The sequence below is a fragment of the Pempheris klunzingeri genome, chromosome 17, assembly GCF_042242105.1.
Source record: "Pempheris klunzingeri isolate RE-2024b chromosome 17, fPemKlu1.hap1, whole genome shotgun sequence".
Classification (NCBI taxonomy): domain Eukaryota; kingdom Metazoa; phylum Chordata; class Actinopteri; order Acropomatiformes; family Pempheridae; genus Pempheris; species Pempheris klunzingeri.
The window spans coordinates 1528910-1547743 of NC_092028.1; the positions used below are offsets into that span (position 1 = coordinate 1528910).

At 44.9% G+C, this 18834-nt stretch overlaps 2 protein-coding genes across 2 annotated transcripts in view; one reads left to right on the plus strand and one right to left on the minus strand.

Annotated features, from left to right (window-relative positions):
• LOC139216276 (NACHT, LRR and PYD domains-containing protein 12-like) overlaps positions 1-18834 on the plus strand; it is a 169793-nt gene that overhangs the window by 84118 nt on the left and 66841 nt on the right. The gene's annotated exons all lie outside the window — the stretch shown is intronic.
• The window catches only part of doc2a (double C2-like domains, alpha), a 47782-nt gene that overhangs the window by 25747 nt on the left and 3201 nt on the right, over positions 1-18834 (minus strand). The window contains exons 2-4 of the mRNA XM_070847189.1: positions 15071-15150; positions 5836-5910; positions 4185-4294 (exon numbers count right to left, since the gene is read on the minus strand). Of these exons, the coding sequence (XP_070703290.1) occupies positions 4185-4294; positions 5836-5910; positions 15071-15150 (265 nt within the window). The remainder of the gene's footprint in view (positions 1-4184; positions 4295-5835; positions 5911-15070; positions 15151-18834) is intronic.

Consider the following 18834-nt stretch of genomic DNA (forward strand, 5'->3'; position numbering starts at 1 on the left):
ACCGCTGACGGGGAAAGGTCGAGAGACGGAGGGGAAGCAGAGCAACAATAACAGCAACAGTTTGAGGCGCCAAACAGTCAGCCAGGTGAACAGTCCTGTATTTACTTTGAATGCATCATATCACAGATATATATATATATATATATATATATATATATATATATATATATATATATATATATCACGATAAATACTCCAAAGTGAAGTTGAATCCAAAGTTTGTTTCATTATTCTATCCACCAGTATCTTTACCAGTTAATGAATGTGTTCTGTCAAATGTGATTTTAAAAGGCTGCAGACTTCTTCTTCTTCTTCTTCTTCTTCTTCTTCTTCTTCTTCTCATCCCCAGGTGTCTGATATTCACACCCTTCAGCGTACGTGTGAGACGCCCTTTCTGCGCCTGTGTGAGAAGCTAGAGGGTAAAATGGTAGAAGACACACTGGGGAAAGTTATGTTCCCCTAAACCCCACCAGGTAGTTTTATCGCCTGAACCTAACTTACTAACAGTTTCAGATTAGTAACCGCACGTTTTGTATTGTTACCATGGTGATGAAGGTCTGGTATGCTTGCAGCAACATCAGATGTTTCTTATCGTCAGTATTTGAGGAAGTGACGATGAGAACGCCTGTTCCTGACGTAGTAACATGTGAAACACTTCCCTCTGCCTCTGTTACTCTGGTAACGCCTTAGGGCTTGGCTAATACCTGGAACAATCATTACCATCCCATTAGGTTCTAGTGCAACGGAAAGGTCTTTTGCTACTCCAGTGAATAGGACGGATCATGGACAGGACTTGGCAGAGATGCTTCTAGTCCTTCGGCTCACAGATCCCTTTAGCCACAAAGCTAACGTTATGCTAGCAAGGTTCAGCATAAATAGCACAGGAGTAGCACCCATCACCCATCAGTGTCAAGATGAACACAAACACGTGGACGGTCATGTGACCTGTCAAATAGGTCATGTGTAACGTTGCGGCCTGAGGCAGCCAGCTGAATGTGGAATCATTGCTCATGCCCACTTTTCTGTTTTCAGCTTTGAAGCCCTGTTTTTCCACTCGCTCCAGATCACGGACAAATCTGGGCTCAGAGATCATCAATGTCTGAACTCCTCAAAGACGGCATCACAGAGCGATGATGTGATCTAACGTCTGAGTGAGTTCAGAGGGGATCAGTCTACTTCCTGCAGCTTGTGTGTGTGTGAGTGTGTGTTACAGCCTCCATCCTGTGGTGTTCAGAGGATGAGGACCTGAGGGAGGACACTCGCTGCTGGAAATAAGTTTGCTTGTTAACGTGCTCACTCTGACTGCATCCCTGTTGCTATGGTTACTCATTTAAAACGGCGAACGGACGTCTTCACGGGCACCACTCAGTCGGTGTCCATTGTTAAATTATAATGGACGCCCTGCGGCCAATCAGAATCGAGTACTCGCCCGTGCTGTGGAGCAGAAGTACTGTAACTCAGCACATTTACACTTATTTACATTGAAGTTCTCCTCCACCAATCACAGAGTAGACTGACAGTTTCCTGGTTGCAGCTTCTCACATGTGCAGATTTGCTGCTTTTCCTCTGAACTACTTGAATCATGTGAATGTGTTTTTAGTAACATTGATCTTTGGACTGTTGGTTCACAGTGAAGGAGTCACTTTGGGCTCATTTCTCACCATTTTTACAAACTAAACTGAGACTTTGTGGCCGTTTTAGTCTTCTTATAGTTTGTTTGTGTCTCTTTTAGGTTCTTCTATGTGTCTCTGTGTGTTTTTTTGTCTCCATACAGTATTTTCTTGCATCTAACTGAGGTTGTTTTATAGTCACTTCTGCTTCTTTCCAGTCATTTTCTGTCTCTTTGTGGTCATTTGATTGAGTTTCTGGCAAAAAATCTCAACCATCTTCGTCCATCCATGATACTAATAATCGTGACGATGCTTTTCTTGCAAAACTGTTAAATATGTTGTTGTTTTAAATGACAGTAAACTGAGTGACGCTGATCTTTGGACTGTTGGTTCACAGTGAAGGAGTCACTTTGTCACTTTGGGCTCATTGTGACGACGTTTCTCACCATTTTTCCAAACCAATCAATCAGTGGACTGATGGAGGAAATAAGCAGCAGATGAATCCAGAATGAAAAGAATCATCAGCTGCAGTCTGATACTAAATAGTTCAAAATGAGCTCCAAGCAGCTCCAACAGTGAAATCCTGCTTTTCCATCAGTGATGAGGATCAATAATCTACTGATAGAATCTAGGACAGACACTTTACTGCTCCCAGGACTTTTACTTGAACTCTTTAGACACTTTTTCCTCATTAGACTCTCAGACTTTTACTGGAGGAACATTTCCAGAGCAGCACTTTTACTTGTAAAGAAGTATTTTTACTGTGTGGTATTTGTACTGTTGCTGTTTTATCACTTCAGGTCAAACTGTTATTAAGATGTTTCACCGTGTGTTTTCTTTCTGTCCGTAGAGGTTTTCTTCTGTCACACGCTGCTTTGCTGCATGTTTGGTTAAGATTAAACGTTTGCTCCTGAGCTCAGTAATTAAAGGCTTTCCGCTCTGTTATTTCACACTTCTTCTGATTGTGGACACGCTCCACTGGTCGCCCTCCTCGGTGCCTTCAATGGTGGAAACATTAAAAAAACACACAGACACGTAGTGAGCTCCTCACGTGAACCACAGCAGACTTCATTTCTCCACATGACGTCTCTGATTTTGTTGCACTTCAGTCCGAGCTGATGGCCGTCGATGGTTGATGGTGAGTGTTTACAAGGAAGAACGAGGCCGAGCGCAGTAGAAAGATCACTTCACCTGATGAAATCTGGTCTTTGGTTCCATGAGAGCTCTGTGCAGCTTTCTGCTCCGACAATTAAATTAATCAAAGGTGACAACTGAGCTTCATCTCTGAATGTCAAGATGTCCCTGAGCTTGATTAATGGCTCTAAGTGTAATCAGTCCGAAATGAGATCGGACGAAACCGGGCATGAATTATTCTCAGTGTATGTCTCTCATTCACACACACACACACACACACACACACACACACACACACACACACACACACACACACACAAAGAGCTGTCCTTACTAGGACATTTCATTGCCTTCTATTCATTGTGAGGAACCTAAACTGGATTCACGTCATACCTGTAATCTTAAAGATGAACACCTGATCACAGTAGGTCCACTAAAAGAGCTTGTTTGATCCACTGACAGGCTCAGAGTGTTATTCTAAGTGTGTGACAGCATCATGGAAAGGATCCCTACAGAGAGAGACCTGGAAGATCCTTTTGGTTTAACCACAAACAGCACACACACCAGACTACATTCACTAAAACAGGGATTTTAGAGAACAGGACACAGGAGCTGCTGCTCTGCTGCTGCCTCCATCAGTCAGTGTGTGTGTGTTACTGTGTGATTTTGGCATTTTAAAGAGGTAGTTTGGATCTGAACTAAAGTATTAAAACACCAAAGTCACAGCAACCAGACAAGCCACTTCCATGTTCTGCGCAGTATAATCCCTGTTTTAGTGAATGTAGTGTGGTGTGTGTGCTGTTTGTGGTTAAACCAAAAGGATCTTCCAGGTCTTTCTCTGTAGGGATCCTTTCCATGATGCTGTCACACACTTAGAATTGTTTGTGTTATTGTGTGTAATATGTGTTACTGTTATAATGCTCTCCTCAAAAGCACCAAACTGCATTCACAAAAAGAGTCATTTTACCTCACAGAACACAGGAGTGGCTGATCTACACACACTTTTTGTCCCAAATGGTCACTTAGACATCAGAATTGTGTAAAAATAGTCCCCCTTTCAGCAGGAGCCACTGCGATGTCACCTGCTGATTTGAAGCCTTAAGTTTGGCATTTTAGCTCCGTCTTGGTTTTTTGGACGAGGGGTGGATCTGACTGAGAAGCTGGGAATGAAATACACCTCTACCTGCTTTATCTTCCTCTAAATGGACCATCACTGACTACATGAACGTCCTGCTGTGCTGAAGAAGACAGTAAACTAGAGACTGAGAGCAGAAACTGTTCACTGAGCTGATAAATCAGGAGAGAAGTCTCCTCATTTCCTCATTGACTTCCATCCAATCAGACTTCTGTTTGGAGCCAGTGGAGTCGCCCCCTGCTGGACACTAGAGAGGATGCAGCTTTAAGGCTTCGTGGGTTTAAGATGGAGGACCACACACTCACCTGAGCGTCTTCCTGTGCATGTCCTCCTCTGTGATGCCGACGTAGGTGAGCGTCTCGTTCCACACTGGGTTCAGAGAGTTACGGATGGTTTTCGTTTTCAGCTTATTGGCCTGAAGGACACACAGACGGACACGCTGATCAACAATATTGATCTCAGTTTGGCATCTGTTTCACACTCCACACTGTAGCTCATCCTCCTCATATTTGTCATTTGTCAACATTTAAACTCGAACTAAATCCAATCAAATTCACTTCAAGGTTACATTTAATTAAATCTGGGTTCCTGATTCACTTGGTATTGTCATCAAGTGTCGTCAGGCTGCACCAAAGCTGCTGACTCACATTTAAACTCTGACTAAAGATTGATTCTAAACGATCACTTGGGGCCCTTTAATTTGTGAAAAGGTCTGAGTCTGAGCATCAGGAAATGAGTTCTTTAGAAAACACAAAAGAAGAACAGAACCAGACTCCTGTTTCTCTATCAGCGACCAAGTTTAGCTCTCATTTAGTCTGAGCGATTTTATTAAAGGATCAGCTGAATCTGTTCTGAGAGGTGATTATACTCAACTACTTAAAGGTACTTATGCTTTGACTATTTCATTTATGGTACTACTGCACTCACAACTTCACAAACAAGGTTCCTGCTCTGAGGTTCCTGCTGTGATGTTCCTGTTCTAATGTTCCTGCTCTGAGGTTCCTGCTCTGAGGTTCCTGCTGTGATGTTCCTGTTCTAATGTTCCTGCTCTGAGGTTCCTGCTCTGAGGTTCCTGCTGTGATGTTCTTGCTGTGATGTTCCTGTTCTAATGTTCCTGCTCTGAGGTTCCTGCTGTGATGTTCTTGCTGTGATGTTCCTGTTCTAATGTTCCTGCTCTGAGGTTCCTGTTCTAATGTTCCTGCTGTGATGTTCCTGCTCTGAGGTTCCTGCTGTGAGGTTCTTGCTCTGATGTTCCTGCTCTGATGTTCCTGCTGTGAGGTTCCTTCTGTGATGTTTCTGCTCTGAGGTTCTTGCTCTGATGTTCCTGCTCTGATGTTTCTGCTGTGAGGTTCCTGCTGTGATGTTCCTGCTCTGAGGTTCTTGCTCTGATGTTCCTGCTCTGAGGTTCTTGTTCTGATTTTCCTGCTCTGATGTTCCTGCTGTGAGGTGCAGACTTGATGTTCCTGCTCTGAGGTTCCTGTTCTAATGTTCCTGCTGTGATGTTCCTGCTCTGAGGTTCCTGCCCTGATGTTCCTGCTCTGATGTTCCTGCTGTGAGGTGCAGACTTGATGTTCCTGCTCTGATGTTCCTGCTGTGAGGTTCCTGCTCTGATGTTCCTGCTGTGAGGTGCAGACTTGATGTTCCTGCTCTGATGTTCCTGCTGTGAGGTGCAGACTTGATGTTCCTGCTCTGAGGTTCCTGTTCTAATGTTCCTGTTCTAATGTTCCTGCTGTGAGGTTCCTGCTGTGATGTTCCTGCTGTGAGGTGCAGACTTGATGTTCCTGCTCTGATGTTCCTGCTGTGAGGTGCAGACTTGAGGTTCCTGCTCTGATGTTCCTGCTCTGATGTTCCTGCTGTGATGTTCCTGCTGTGATGTTCCTGCTGTGAGGTGCAGACACTCTGACTGAGGTTCTGTGACTGTGGAGGAACCCTGAGCACCGACAGTCCAGGACTCACCTTACAGGCTCCAGGCAGCAGGTGCAGTTTGACGTACGGGTCGGCTAAACCGTTGAAGTCCATCGGCTTCAGACCCTGCAGACAACAAACAGCTCACTTAGAAGATGAAGATGAAGACGAAGGCCGTGTTAAAGTGATCTGGTTCACTGTCAGCGGCTCAGTGGGACCAGATCTAGCCTGGTCCGGTCTGATCCGGTCTGGTCCGGTCTGGTCCGAGAGGTTTAACTGGATGTTACCAGGGATGTCGGTGAATTGTCTCCAAATCAGCTTCAGTTACATGAAAGCCATGCTGTTGTCACGGTAACCTGCTAACAGGTGACCTCCCAGGTGTGTAATCAGACTCTAAATCAGTCCCTATGTGAGCCCCGACCCTCCTCTCAGATCTGATGTTGACTTTCTCTGGAGGCCGACGGATCGAATGAGACCCTGATTCGTGAATCTGTTGACCTCATCAGCGGGACGCCGGCCGGCGTGACAAATTGCTCCTAAATTTATTTGAACAGCTTTGACATTTGCAGCCACGGAGGGAAATAGATTTTTTCTCTCTGTTGATATGTATATTTATATTTATTTCCCAGCGGCATTTGTAATGAGCCTGAGAGAAACTGATGGAGGCGGCGACCTTAAAGACGTGACACACACACACACACACACACAGAAAACAATCACACACACTCTGTTCTCTAAAATCCCTGTTTTAGTGAATGTAGTCTGGTGTGTGTGCTGTTTGTGGTTAAACCAAAAGGATCTTCCAGGTCTCTCTCTGTAGGGATCCTTTCCATGATGCTGTCACACACTTAGAATAACACTCTGAGCCTGTCAGTGGATCAAACAAGCTCTTTTAGTGGACCTACTGTGATCAGGTGCAGTTGTCCCAAAGGATCACAGTGCAGCCATTGCAGCCCGTTTGAGGTGATCTGCTGGCTGAGGTGATCTACTGGACCAATTTGCACCTGCTAATCATTACAGTTCTACTCTAAAATGTTAATTAGCACAGGTTACCAGCTACGGGTTCTTCCCTAAGTATGGTGGCTCTGTAGTGTCAGACAGACCGATCACCCCTATAGTAACATGACGCTGTTCATAGTGAACATAACGGTCCTGTTACTGGAGTCACTGCTCACTGGAGCAGTTTAAGAGGAAACGACCAGTTTCAGTATTGATTTGTTATTGGTATCAAAGTCAATATTCAGTTGTTGTCTATAGCCTGCGTGCTGCCGGAGTACGTGAATATGAAGAAATCCAGTGTTTAATGACTGAAGGGGGCCGTTATCACAGGGAGATTCCCTCCTCTGATCATAAATCTGGGCTTGTTCCTCTTTTATTCCCGCTCCACCGAGAGGAGAATTATGGAGGCCGTCGTGTAAAATATCAATAAAACCCGTAATAGTATTTCAGAGTGAAGTCAGGCCTGTTGAGCTGCTCAGAGCTGAGACATTTCAGTGCTCTGATTCAGTCAGTAAATTTCAGTGACGGTGGTTTTTGTGAATGAGGAGGATATAAATCATAGTGTGGCAGGCGGAGGAAGCGGTCCCACACTGCTGAGCGTCTGTCTGCTCCACGAACCGCTGAGTCATGGCGGGTCGTCCGTCTCGTTGACCTGTTGAGCAGGTGTCAGACTGCTGCAGGAAGCGTGTGCTTAGTGTGAAGAAGCGCAGTCAGATGTATGAAGCTGTGCGTACAAACAAAGGATGTTATTCTAAGTGTGTGACAGCATCATGGAAAGGATCCCTACAGAGGGAGACCTGGAAGATCCTTTTGGTTTAACCACAAACAGCTGTTGGGCTTCACTATACAGTGAAGACCGCATGTTTCTTTGTCTGTAAAACTATTGGGCTCCTTTCCCCAATGCCCCCCAGTTTCACAGATAGGTGTGAAATCACCCCCGCGCCCAGCTCCACAGTCACCATTGGCCGGAGGGGACACATGATTTTACGACCGCAGGCCCACAAAACCAGTTCACCCCCACTGAACTCTCTCTTTCTCATCGTCTCTCCTGAAGTGGAGAGACCAGCTCTTTCTCATCGTCTCTCCTGAAGTGGAGAGACCAGCTCCTCTTTCTCATCGTCTCTCCTGAAGTGGAGAGACCAGGTCTTCCCTGCTCCCTCTCCTCCTGCAGAGGAGAGACCAGCTCTCCTGATCTCTCCTGAAGAGGAGAGACCAGCTCAACTCAGCTAAGCTCTGCCTCAGTTTGGTCTGTCCAGAGCAGCCACCTCCTTCATGGTAGCGACACAAGGTCCTGCCTGAAGTAAGCAGATCAGCGCCAGCAGGCACGACCCAGAGTCTGCCAGCTGATAACCAGAACCAACAACAGGAGCACACCAGCAAGTTAGCACAGAGCTGCTAACTAACAGGAACAAAGGAGCGACCGGATTCCTCCAGCCTGCAACCACAGCACGGACACGAACCACACCTTTCCTCCAGCAACAAGCTGAGAAAGCAGCACCCTCAAGGACACTTCTCCTACTCCTTTAAGGACTGGTAACAAACTCTAACTGGGCATAATTAGCATAGCATTACTACATACATGGGTTACCCTTGTTAATGTATTGACTTGCTTTAATGTTCATTGAGTTTGATTATTGTGATGTGTTGCAGATTACTGTGCATCCATTAAGTTTAGTTGATGTTAGCCTACAAACTAACCATCCTGTCTTAACCTGCACCTTTATCTCTCTCACATACACAGTCTGCTACAGGCCACTGAGGGACAAGGCTAAGCTAACAGCACTTAGCTTTCCTTTGTCTGCCTCTGACCCACACCCCAGGGGGTCTGGCCATCACCATTTGGTCTCTCTCCCCCACCTTTGTGGGACCCATCTCACATTCCTCAGCCTTATCACACACACACACACACACACACACACACACACTCTTACACTCATATTATTTTAGTTTAGTCATAGAGATTTAGTTAGATTGTTTGATTGATTTTGTTTCTGCAACAGCAGATGTCTTTAACACCTACTCTGCTTCAGCCGTACTTACAACCGAAGTACAAGTCCTTAATGCATAACAAATGATGTCCCTGAATTTTGCTCTGTTTTAATAAATGTTTTAATCCCAGCGGTGCCTCCAACAAATGGTGCGTCCCGTGTGAGGCAGAGTACTGTTGGCAATTGTTCATATTTGTACAATATTAATTTTCAGCAGAATTTTGGTCAAAACCAAAATTTTTGAAAGAACTTTAAAACGAGCAAAATTATCATTTTTAACCACTAGTCAGTCACAGAAGTACTTCCAGCTGTACTTTCAAGTGCATTGTGGTGAAAATCAATCTAACTAAATTAAGCTAAAAGCAATTTGAAGAGTTAGTGTACTGTGAATTAAGGCTAAAGCTAATGCTAATACTGGTGCCTATGTTTGAAAGCAAACATTGAAAGCCCCATAGTGTTACATTTAGAGCTTGCTACTGCTGCTAACCTTTCAGGTAAGCCTATCCTGTAGGAAGAATTTGGTTCGGCATCTGAATGTCACACATTCAATGCAATCTGTCCATTCGCTGTTAACTAAAGTGCTTCCTGTTTGTTAAGACACAGCGTGCCACCGGCCCTGTGAACTTAGAGCTTGAACCTGGCTGTTACTGCCGTGCATTTCAGCCTGATTAAGAAATAGAGCCTGAGAGAGAGCCACAGCGTGCTATCAGCCCTGTGAAATTAGTACCTAGCTGCAACTGCCACGTGTTCCAGCTTGAGTAACTTAAAGAGACATTCCTGATTGTTACTGCCGTGCATTTCAGTTAGAGAGTCGTAATTTTGGTGAGCAAACTTATTTTTGTGTAAATCTACATTTACCTTAATTGGCCGTAGTTTGCTATTCCCACCAGTTCCACTAGATAGTGTATAACTACCCTCTAGTGTAGGCCACCACAGTGTTAGGCTAGTAGTATTCCCCAAGCTACACTTCAAGGTGTCTGCTACCGCAACACCATAGCCAACCACTTTGCTTCATAGCATTTTTACTTGTTTTACCTCACCCCTTTTCAGGCAACAATGGAGAACCCCTGTGTAGAGCAGTTTATTTCTTCCCTAGCACAGAGCCTAAAGCCTGGCTACCCCGAACTCATCAACAAATTGAATTTCAGTGAGTGTACAGAAGAGATAGACTCCCTACTCAACGACAGGTGTGATGCACAGACTGCATCCAAGGGCTCCTTGTTAAAATGCTTGCTTTTGACTTTCCACAGGCAAACCAGCCTCGCCCTTCAGAGCAGAGCAGCCATAGAGAAGGAGGTAGAAGTACTGAGAGCGCAAAATGCTAGCCTCTTCCATGAGGTTCAGATGGCTAATAAGAAAGCCCTGCGCTACTTAGAAGACCTGCACACAGCAGAGTTAGATCTCTGTTCGCAGAAAGAAGAAATGTATAGACTGAAGTCAGAACATTTGGCCCGACCAGAGTCGATCAGCCAGTGTGATTCCGGTTACTCCGATTCACACTCTTCTACCAGTGACAGGTTCAGTTTTTCCCCAAACAGAGGACATGAATTATTCCCACCTGAACACAAGTTCTTGGGAATGAAGTCAGCTCCTCAGCCTCCGCTGAGAGACCGAGCTCAAAGCCACCTGACTTCCCATTCCTCTGAAACAGACATAGAGGAGTTGTCTAGTATATCTTCTAGAAGATATTCCGTCCCAAGTCCCTCATTCACATCATTGCACGACACATTTCTCCATGCTTGTCCCTCCAAAGATGGGACTAGAACAGTCCAGGACTGCTCAGCCTCCTCTCTGCATCACCGTCAGAGTGGCCGCTGTTCAGCCCCCGTTCTTCCACCACAGAGAAGTGTAGGGCATGATTTACACATCAATGACACTAGCTTAGTCTCGCCTTCACAGGGTCCCCGCCTTGAAGAGCTTGAGCTTCTAGCTAGAAGCATTGATAGGTTTGATCCAGACAACTGTGATCACCAAGTTGAGGACTATTTCAGGGAGCTAGACTACAACTTAATTGACTTACCCCATGCAACTGAAAGGGAGAAAGTTAGACTTGTGTGGAAAACCAGCTCTAAAGCGGTCCACAAGTTTATACAGTCACGACCTCCCAGTGTCAGAAATGAGTATAAATTGCTACGTCAAGCACTGACAGAAGAATTTTCCTGTGCCACTGACGACACCACAGCAATAGTTGCAGCCCTACAAATAAAGCATGCCCGTCGTGAGCATCCGAAAGAGTACTACCAACGTTTGAGACACGCATATTTCCAGGGAAAGAATGCACCAGGCTTAGAAGAAAGCTCCACCTTCAAGGCCTTATTCTTGAGGAACCTCCACCCATGTGTGCGCACTCACGTTGTACTCAGGACACAGGAAGGTGACCCCTCATTGCAGGAGATCCGGAAGATGACACAGGTAGTCTGGGAAACTATTGTCTCTTCCAAAGCAAGGGGGGGGACAAGTGAGCCACCCAGCTCACACACCAAGGTGTCACATAGGTCAGCTGCCCCAAAAGTTCACCCTCACAACAGACGAAAGGGGGGTGACAAAAGACCACATAGGGACACTGAGCGTAACCGCCAGGTCCATCCACTGCCCAGGGATAGACACTCCCAGCATAGGAGCAGGAGACTGCCATACGCAGAAATCCAGGCAAGGAACAGTGACCAGGTAGCGTACGGGTCAGATGATGACTACAGCATCTCTGACTGCAGCTCAGAACATGGTAATAATCTTCCAGACACTGACAGTGACTCTGAATGTCTCTCTCCCTCTGGCTACCAGGAGCGTTACAGCCCTGGGCCAAGAAAGAATAAGAGCTCTAGAGCTCACTCCTTTTGGTCATGGCAGCACTGACCGGATGACAGACACCCAATCTTGTACCTCACCTTCACTACAGCTATTTAGGCAAATTCGAATTTGTTAGCAACAGCAACAAACTCATTTGAGCACTCAGTGATAAAACAAACATTACTGAAAGCCTAAATTCTGATTGGATTCAACACCACTGCTCAACTTCCAAGTACACTTGGACCAACTTCATATTTTGTCAGTAAGATCATACAAAACACACGTAGGACACACTGTTATGACTTTGTCATTTTAGGTGCCTCTATCTCTGCTACATAACACACTGACATTTCCTGTTCCCACTAACCCTCACTAACAACTGAGAAACACAGGTTATTTGGATGCAGTATGTCATTGTTGTGTATGAAGAACTGTTTTGTAATGTATGTCTGTTCTAGCTTAGCCAAGATAGATTCAGCATATGCCCAGTTGGATAACAAACTGCCCAGTAGTTACCAACTTGTTTCACCTGGACTGACAAAAATGGACAATGGCCGAAACATGCACAATTATCCCATCAGCATCCCACATCAGGTGACATCCTGATGGCAGGGGGGATGTTGGGCTTCACTATACAGTGAAGACCGCATGTTTCTTTGTCTGTAAAACTATTGGGCTCCTTTCCCCAATGCCCCCCAGTTTCACAGATAGGTGTGAAATCACCCCCGCGCCCAGCTCCACAGTCACCATTGGCCGGAGGGGACACATGATTTTACGACCGCAGGCCCACAAAACCAGTTCACCCCCACTGAACTCTCTCTTTCTCATCGTCTCTCCTGAAGTGGAGAGACCAGCTCTTTCTCATCGTCTCTCCTGAAGTGGAGAGACCAGCTCCTCTTTCTCATCGTCTCTCCTGAAGTGGAGAGACCAGGTCTTCCCTGCTCCCTCTCCTCCTGCAGAGGAGAGACCAGCTCTCCTGATCTCTCCTGAAGAGGAGAGACCAGCTCAACTCAGCTAAGCTCTGCCTCAGTTTGGTCTGTCCAGAGCAGCCACCTCCTTCATGGTAGCGACACAAGGTCCTGCCTGAAGTAAGCAGATCAGCGCCAGCAGGCACGACCCAGAGTCTGCCAGCTGATAACCAGAACCAACAACAGGAGCACACCAGCAAGTTAGCACAGAGCTGCTAACTAACAGGAACAAAGGAGCGACCGGATTCCTCCAGCCTGCAACCACAGCACGGACACGAACCACACCTTTCCTCCAGCAACAAGCTGAGAAAGCAGCACCCTCAAGGACACTTCTCCTACTCCTTTAAGGACTGGTAACAAACTCTAACTGGGCATAATTAGCATAGCATTACTGCATACATGGTTTACCCTTGTTAATGTATTGACTTGCTTTAATGTTCATTGAGTTTGATTATTGTGATGTGTTGCAGATTACTGTGCATCCATTAAGTTTAGTTGATGTTAGCCTACAAACTAACCATCCTGTCTTAACCTGCACCTTTATCTCTCTCACATACACAGTCTGCTACAGGCCACTGAGGGACAAGGCTAAGCTAACAGCACTTAGCTTTCCTTTGTCTGCCTCTGACCCACACCCCAGGGGGTCTGGCCATCACCATTTGGTCTCTCTCCCCCACCTTTGTGGGACCCATCTCACATTCCTCAGCCTTATCACACACACACACACACACACACACACACTCTTACACTCATATTATTTTAGTTTAGTCATAGAGATTTAGTTAGATTGTTTGATTGATTTTGTTTCTGCAACAGCAGATGTCTTTAACACCTACTCTGCTTCAGCCGTACTTACAACCGAAGTACAAGTCCTTAATGCATAACAAATGATGTCCCTGAATTTTGCTCTGTTTTAATAAATGTTTTAATACTTGCTGTCTCCGTTAATGTTGTACAATTGTGGACACTGCCAACCTCTACACTGTCAAGAACTCCAAAAATCCTTCAGCTAGCTATCAATGTGGTAATTTTGGTAGTAATTATTAAATTAATTATAAAACATAATTCCAAATTGATAGTTTAGTATTTTTATGAGACTAAATCAATTAGAACGGCTGTCTTTTCCTCGTTTTTCGAGGTGGTGCCCCAATCGAGGTGGACTTTAATCAAAGTTCATTTATTTTAATAATTATTAATTATCTTTGATAATTATAAATTATTTCTGATAGCCAAATTGAACATTACCACTTGTTAAAGCACAACACAGCACACACACCAGACTACATTCACTAAAACAGGGATTTTAGCTGGTAGAGCGCAGAAGTTGCTGGACTACTACTGCCTCAATAAAGTGGTGTGGTGTAACACAACAAATAGTGTTGTGGTTCCAAACTAACCCTTTAAAATGACAAAGTCACCCAATAACACAAACAAACTAACCAATCGAGGCAGAAATAAGCTGGCTGCTCCTGTGTTCTGTTCTCTAAAATCCCTGTTTTAGTGAATGTAGTCTGGTGTGTGTGCAGAGAGCGATAGAACGGCTGTTTGTGGTTAAACCAAAAGGATCTTCCAGGTCTCTCTCTGTAGGGATCCTTTTCATGATGCTGTCACACACATGGATGTGCAGACATAACCTTTTTATCAGATTTCACGTACTGATTTAGCCGCCGTCACACACGACTGCGGTTATTTATACAGAATTCATCACATGCACCTGTTAGCTGTGATATCTCAATCATCATTATTAAACATCAGAGGGATGATTAATGATTCATTTACAGAGCGCATATTGAAACGGACTTTATAAGGTGCTTCACAGTTCAGGATAAAATGAAAAGATTATAACAGGGAGGTAATAGCTCGATGTGCATAAAAAGGTCAAATTCATCACTCGTAAATCATTTAGATTAAGTTTATAAATGTGCCTTTGATTGACATTTTACTGCACGCTGAGCAGGCTTAAATGATGACACAGTGTTTTACTGTAAGATTACATCTATGTCTGTCTATGAATGTGTGCTTTCTTTGTTTTATTCGTCTGTGTGTTCGCGTGTTGTCTTGGAGGGTCGCTCTTCTTGTTTTTCATTATTATACACATGAACTATCTGTGGTCATCAAGGCACCAGGCTCGGAGATCGGCCTAGCTGTATGAACACGTGCGGTTAACTGTTAGTTTCCACCAGCTGAGGAACGCTGCTCCTCTCTGGCCTGTTGGGTCCTCAGCAGAGACGTTTATTTCCTCCCATTTTGATGACTGTAATTTGCTTTTCACCTTCCTGAAAAGTAAAGCCACTGTCGAAGTGCTTCAAACCTGCATTCTGTCTAATTGGTCAGCAGGGGGGCGACTCCACTGGCTCCAAAAAACCAAGATGGTGACGGCCAAAGTGCCAAACCGGAGGCTTCAAAGCATCCACGAACCCCCAGGCATCATCACAGAGGCTACGCCCACTTCTTATACACAGTGTGTGGTGCAAATCCCTGCAGCTGGGTTTTAGAATGTGGTGGAGAGCACATTAACGGCCGTGGGTTAGAGAGCGTCCTTACCTTGGCCCGGAGCACAGTGCAGTGCAGCTCACTGGAGCTCTGCTCGTATCGCAGCTCAAACTCCAGCGTTCCCAGAGCAGCTGAGGAAATAACACACACAGGCAGAGAGGAGAGAGACCATCAGCACAACTCATGAAATAATTTACAACCACCGCGTCACTCGACTTCTGTCAGAATAAATTGAAAGCATGCGGGAGAACAGAGAAAATTCTGAGGAACATCATGCGTTCAGATGATGGAAATCCAATTTGGTGGAGCAGCACCTGTCACATGAATCTGAACACCACACATCACATGTCAGCACGGAAAATCCTCTTAAAAGGGGAGCAAACACATTTGCCAGGGCTTGTTACAACCGTGCATACATGCTGTGCAAGAAGGTACATGTTCATACAAATAACACACACACACCAAACACCGACACACAACCTGGTGCTCTACCAGTGCCGTTATATAAGATGATACATGCAGCATATGATTCACAGGGATTAGGACAAACATTTATTTTAGGCATCAACTCTCATGAATACCAACCAACCACAGCTTACACAACATATTGTATTTTTAGGTTAAACTCTAAGCTACTGTAAGCTGCTGTGTGATTCATCAACCTGCCCTGGGAACAGACAGCGGGGGTCATCCTGTCAGCTTCTGCTGCTCTCAGACAGGCCTGCTTTAAGTGACTGTTGTAAGAAAGTCAATCAAGTGACGACAAAAACATGTACGACAACCACAGAGACACGAAACGACCACAAAGAGGAAAATGACTGCAGGCAGAAAACCACTAAAAGAGATGCAAAACAACCACGAAGACACGCAATTACTACGAAGAGACAAAGACTGACTACAAGGGCACAAGCACAAAGAAACACTACAAAGAGACAAAAAAAATCAAAGAGACACGAAACTAGATGAAAAATGACTTAAAAAAAGACACAAAACCACAATGATGCACACAATTACTATACAGAGACACAAAATGACCACAAAGAAACAACAAATGGCAACAAAGAGACACAAAATGAGTCCAGTGAGAAAAGAAATGACTGCAGGCAGAAAACCATGATGACAGATGCAAAACAACCACAACGACCCACAATTACTACGAAGAGACAAAAGACACAAAGATACACAAAACTACCACAGTGGGATGCACACAGAGGAGCAAACAGACAATTAGACAAAAAATAACCAAAAAAGATGCACAACAACACAATGATGCACAAAATGACTATAAAGAGACAAAATAATACCAAAGAGACGGCAAAGGACTCCTTCTTATTCTGTGTTCTGTTTCTTTGTGGTCAATTTGTGTATCAGGGTGGTTTTGTGTCTTTTTTAGTCATTTTGCATCTTGTTGTTCGTCTTTTTTCACACTGATACAGACAAAGAAGACAACACAGAGGCACACAACCTCAAAGATACACATAACTACAAAGAGATGCAATGAGAGACACATTGATGAGCAGACTATAAACCATGACTATAGATGCAAAACAACGACGACACCAAATTACTGCAAAGGGACAAAAGACAAAAAAGAGACAAACAATAACCAAACAGATTCACAACAAGATGCAAAACTACTAAATCAAGACACAAACCACAATGATACACAAAATGACTACTGAGAGACAAAAAATTACTTTGAAGAGACACAAAAAGAATTGAGATCAAAAGTGACTACAAACAGACACAATGTGACTTTGAAGAGACAACATGACCATAAAGGTCGACTACAAACAGACAAACAACGACTACAAAGAAACAAACAAACACCAGGATGAGACGCACACAGAGAGCAAAAAAAGATGAAGAACCACAATCAGAGACAAAAGGTGACTACAAAGAGACGTGTCACATGCTGTTTGTGGTGGTTCTGTGTCTCTATCAGTTGGTGGGGGGGGTCTCTGATGCTGTCATGTTGGGGGGGGGGGGGGTCTCTGATGCTGTCATGTTGGGGGGGGGGGTCTCTGATGCAGTCATGTTGGGAGGGGGGGGGTCTTCTGTGTCCGGGGCCTCGCTGTCTGAACCCCCCACCCGTGGCTGCACCAGCTCTCTGCGCTCTGCGTCGTCTCTTACAGCTGGAAGAAGCTGCTGTTATTCTCCTGCTGGCTGACGGAGGGTAAATGAAGCTCAGCTGCTGTCTGAGAGTCTCCTCACGTCATTTACATTTTACTGCTTCAACAACACCGACACCAGCAGCTGCTCTACAGCAGCAGCTTTGGTTCGGCATCAGCGACTCTGATACGGCTTCCTGCCGCAGAGCACGTACTGTTACTGCGGCTGCTGCAGCCGCCTGGAGCTGAATGTGGTGTCGGTGCCACAGTGTCCTGTGTGGGGAAGCTGAGAAGAGTTGACTTCTTCTTCTTTCATTTATTATTGATCGTGTCTGACCTTCTGATCAGTGACGTGCAGAGCAAGCAGCTTTCAGCTTTGTTCTGCTTCTCTTCAAATTAGCTTCTGTTGAATTATAAAACACGTTCTCGCTCCCAACTCGTCACATGCTGCAGCTCAGTGAGTGGGCTTCAGCAGGAATCACTGCAGGCGGGGGCAAAAAAAAATCTATTCATTTACATGTCAGCGTTTTTACAACGCTTTATTTACGCTTTATCGATTATTTAACGTCTGAATCGATATTTTAGCAAATGAGGAGGCGGAAAGAATTTACAGCTTTTAGTGTCGCAGATGCCATAAGTAGACAGGCAGGAAAGGAGTCAAAGGAAAGTCAGGTGACCATCGTGGAAGCAATAATCAACATGTGGTGAGTGATGTGAAACAGTCACAGTTTGGTTAGGTTTAGGCACCAGAGCTACATGTTTGGATTTAGTGGTTCGGGTTCAAATCAGAGCTCTAGCTCCGTAACGTGAGCTGTTTGTAAGTTCCACAGACTGTTGCTCTCACAGCTGAAGTCTCTTGTGTGGAAAAGCTGCCTTTGACCCATCCGACCCCCCGACTTCCTCCCCGCATGCACTTTTCTTGCTCTTTCTTCTACGTCACATGACTTTGATGGAAGATCAAAACATTCCTTCATAGTTTGAAGCGCAGACCCAGCTTCCATATCTGACATCCATATCTCTGCATGAACGTGTAGCATCACTTCCCTCAGCTCGCATTAATCACTGCTCATGATAACGTGAGGGAATCAAATCTGATGTCGTTTCACAGCCCGACTGTTAAAAGTCCATGTTTGATGCCTGTTTCCCAGAGGTCAGACTGGGTTTGTTCAGTTTAAAACAGCGTGGACAGACTTGAAATCCGAGAGATCCACTTTGTGTGTGAACTGGCTGCTCCTCCTGCACTTGTATTTCAAACAGTGCGTCATTGTGTCTGTAATTATCACTGAGGTGGGGGTGGGAGAGAGCCCACGTGAATCCAGTCCGAACGGGGCTCCAGTGTGATGGTACTAATGCTTCTGCTCGGCCGTCGCTGACAACAGCTGCCGGGCAAAACTCTTTGATGATGAGGATGAATTTCAGTCGTGTTCGGCTGAATTATTCTTATGGAACACGCTGAGAGAGGAGATAAACAAGGCAGAGCTACAGTCTGAGGATAAACACTCTGCTGACTCCACCGAAAGCAGAGTGGAAATAAAAATACTCTCAGTGCACTTTCTATAATATTCAAGCACATTTCTGCCAGTGCGACAAAAATACAGCCTGTCGCTCACTATAATGAGGAACTTTCTCAAGAAATGACTCAAAATATCGTTAAATTCTTGAAATCTGCATGAAAACTTCAGGAAACTTTGTCATTATCTTAAT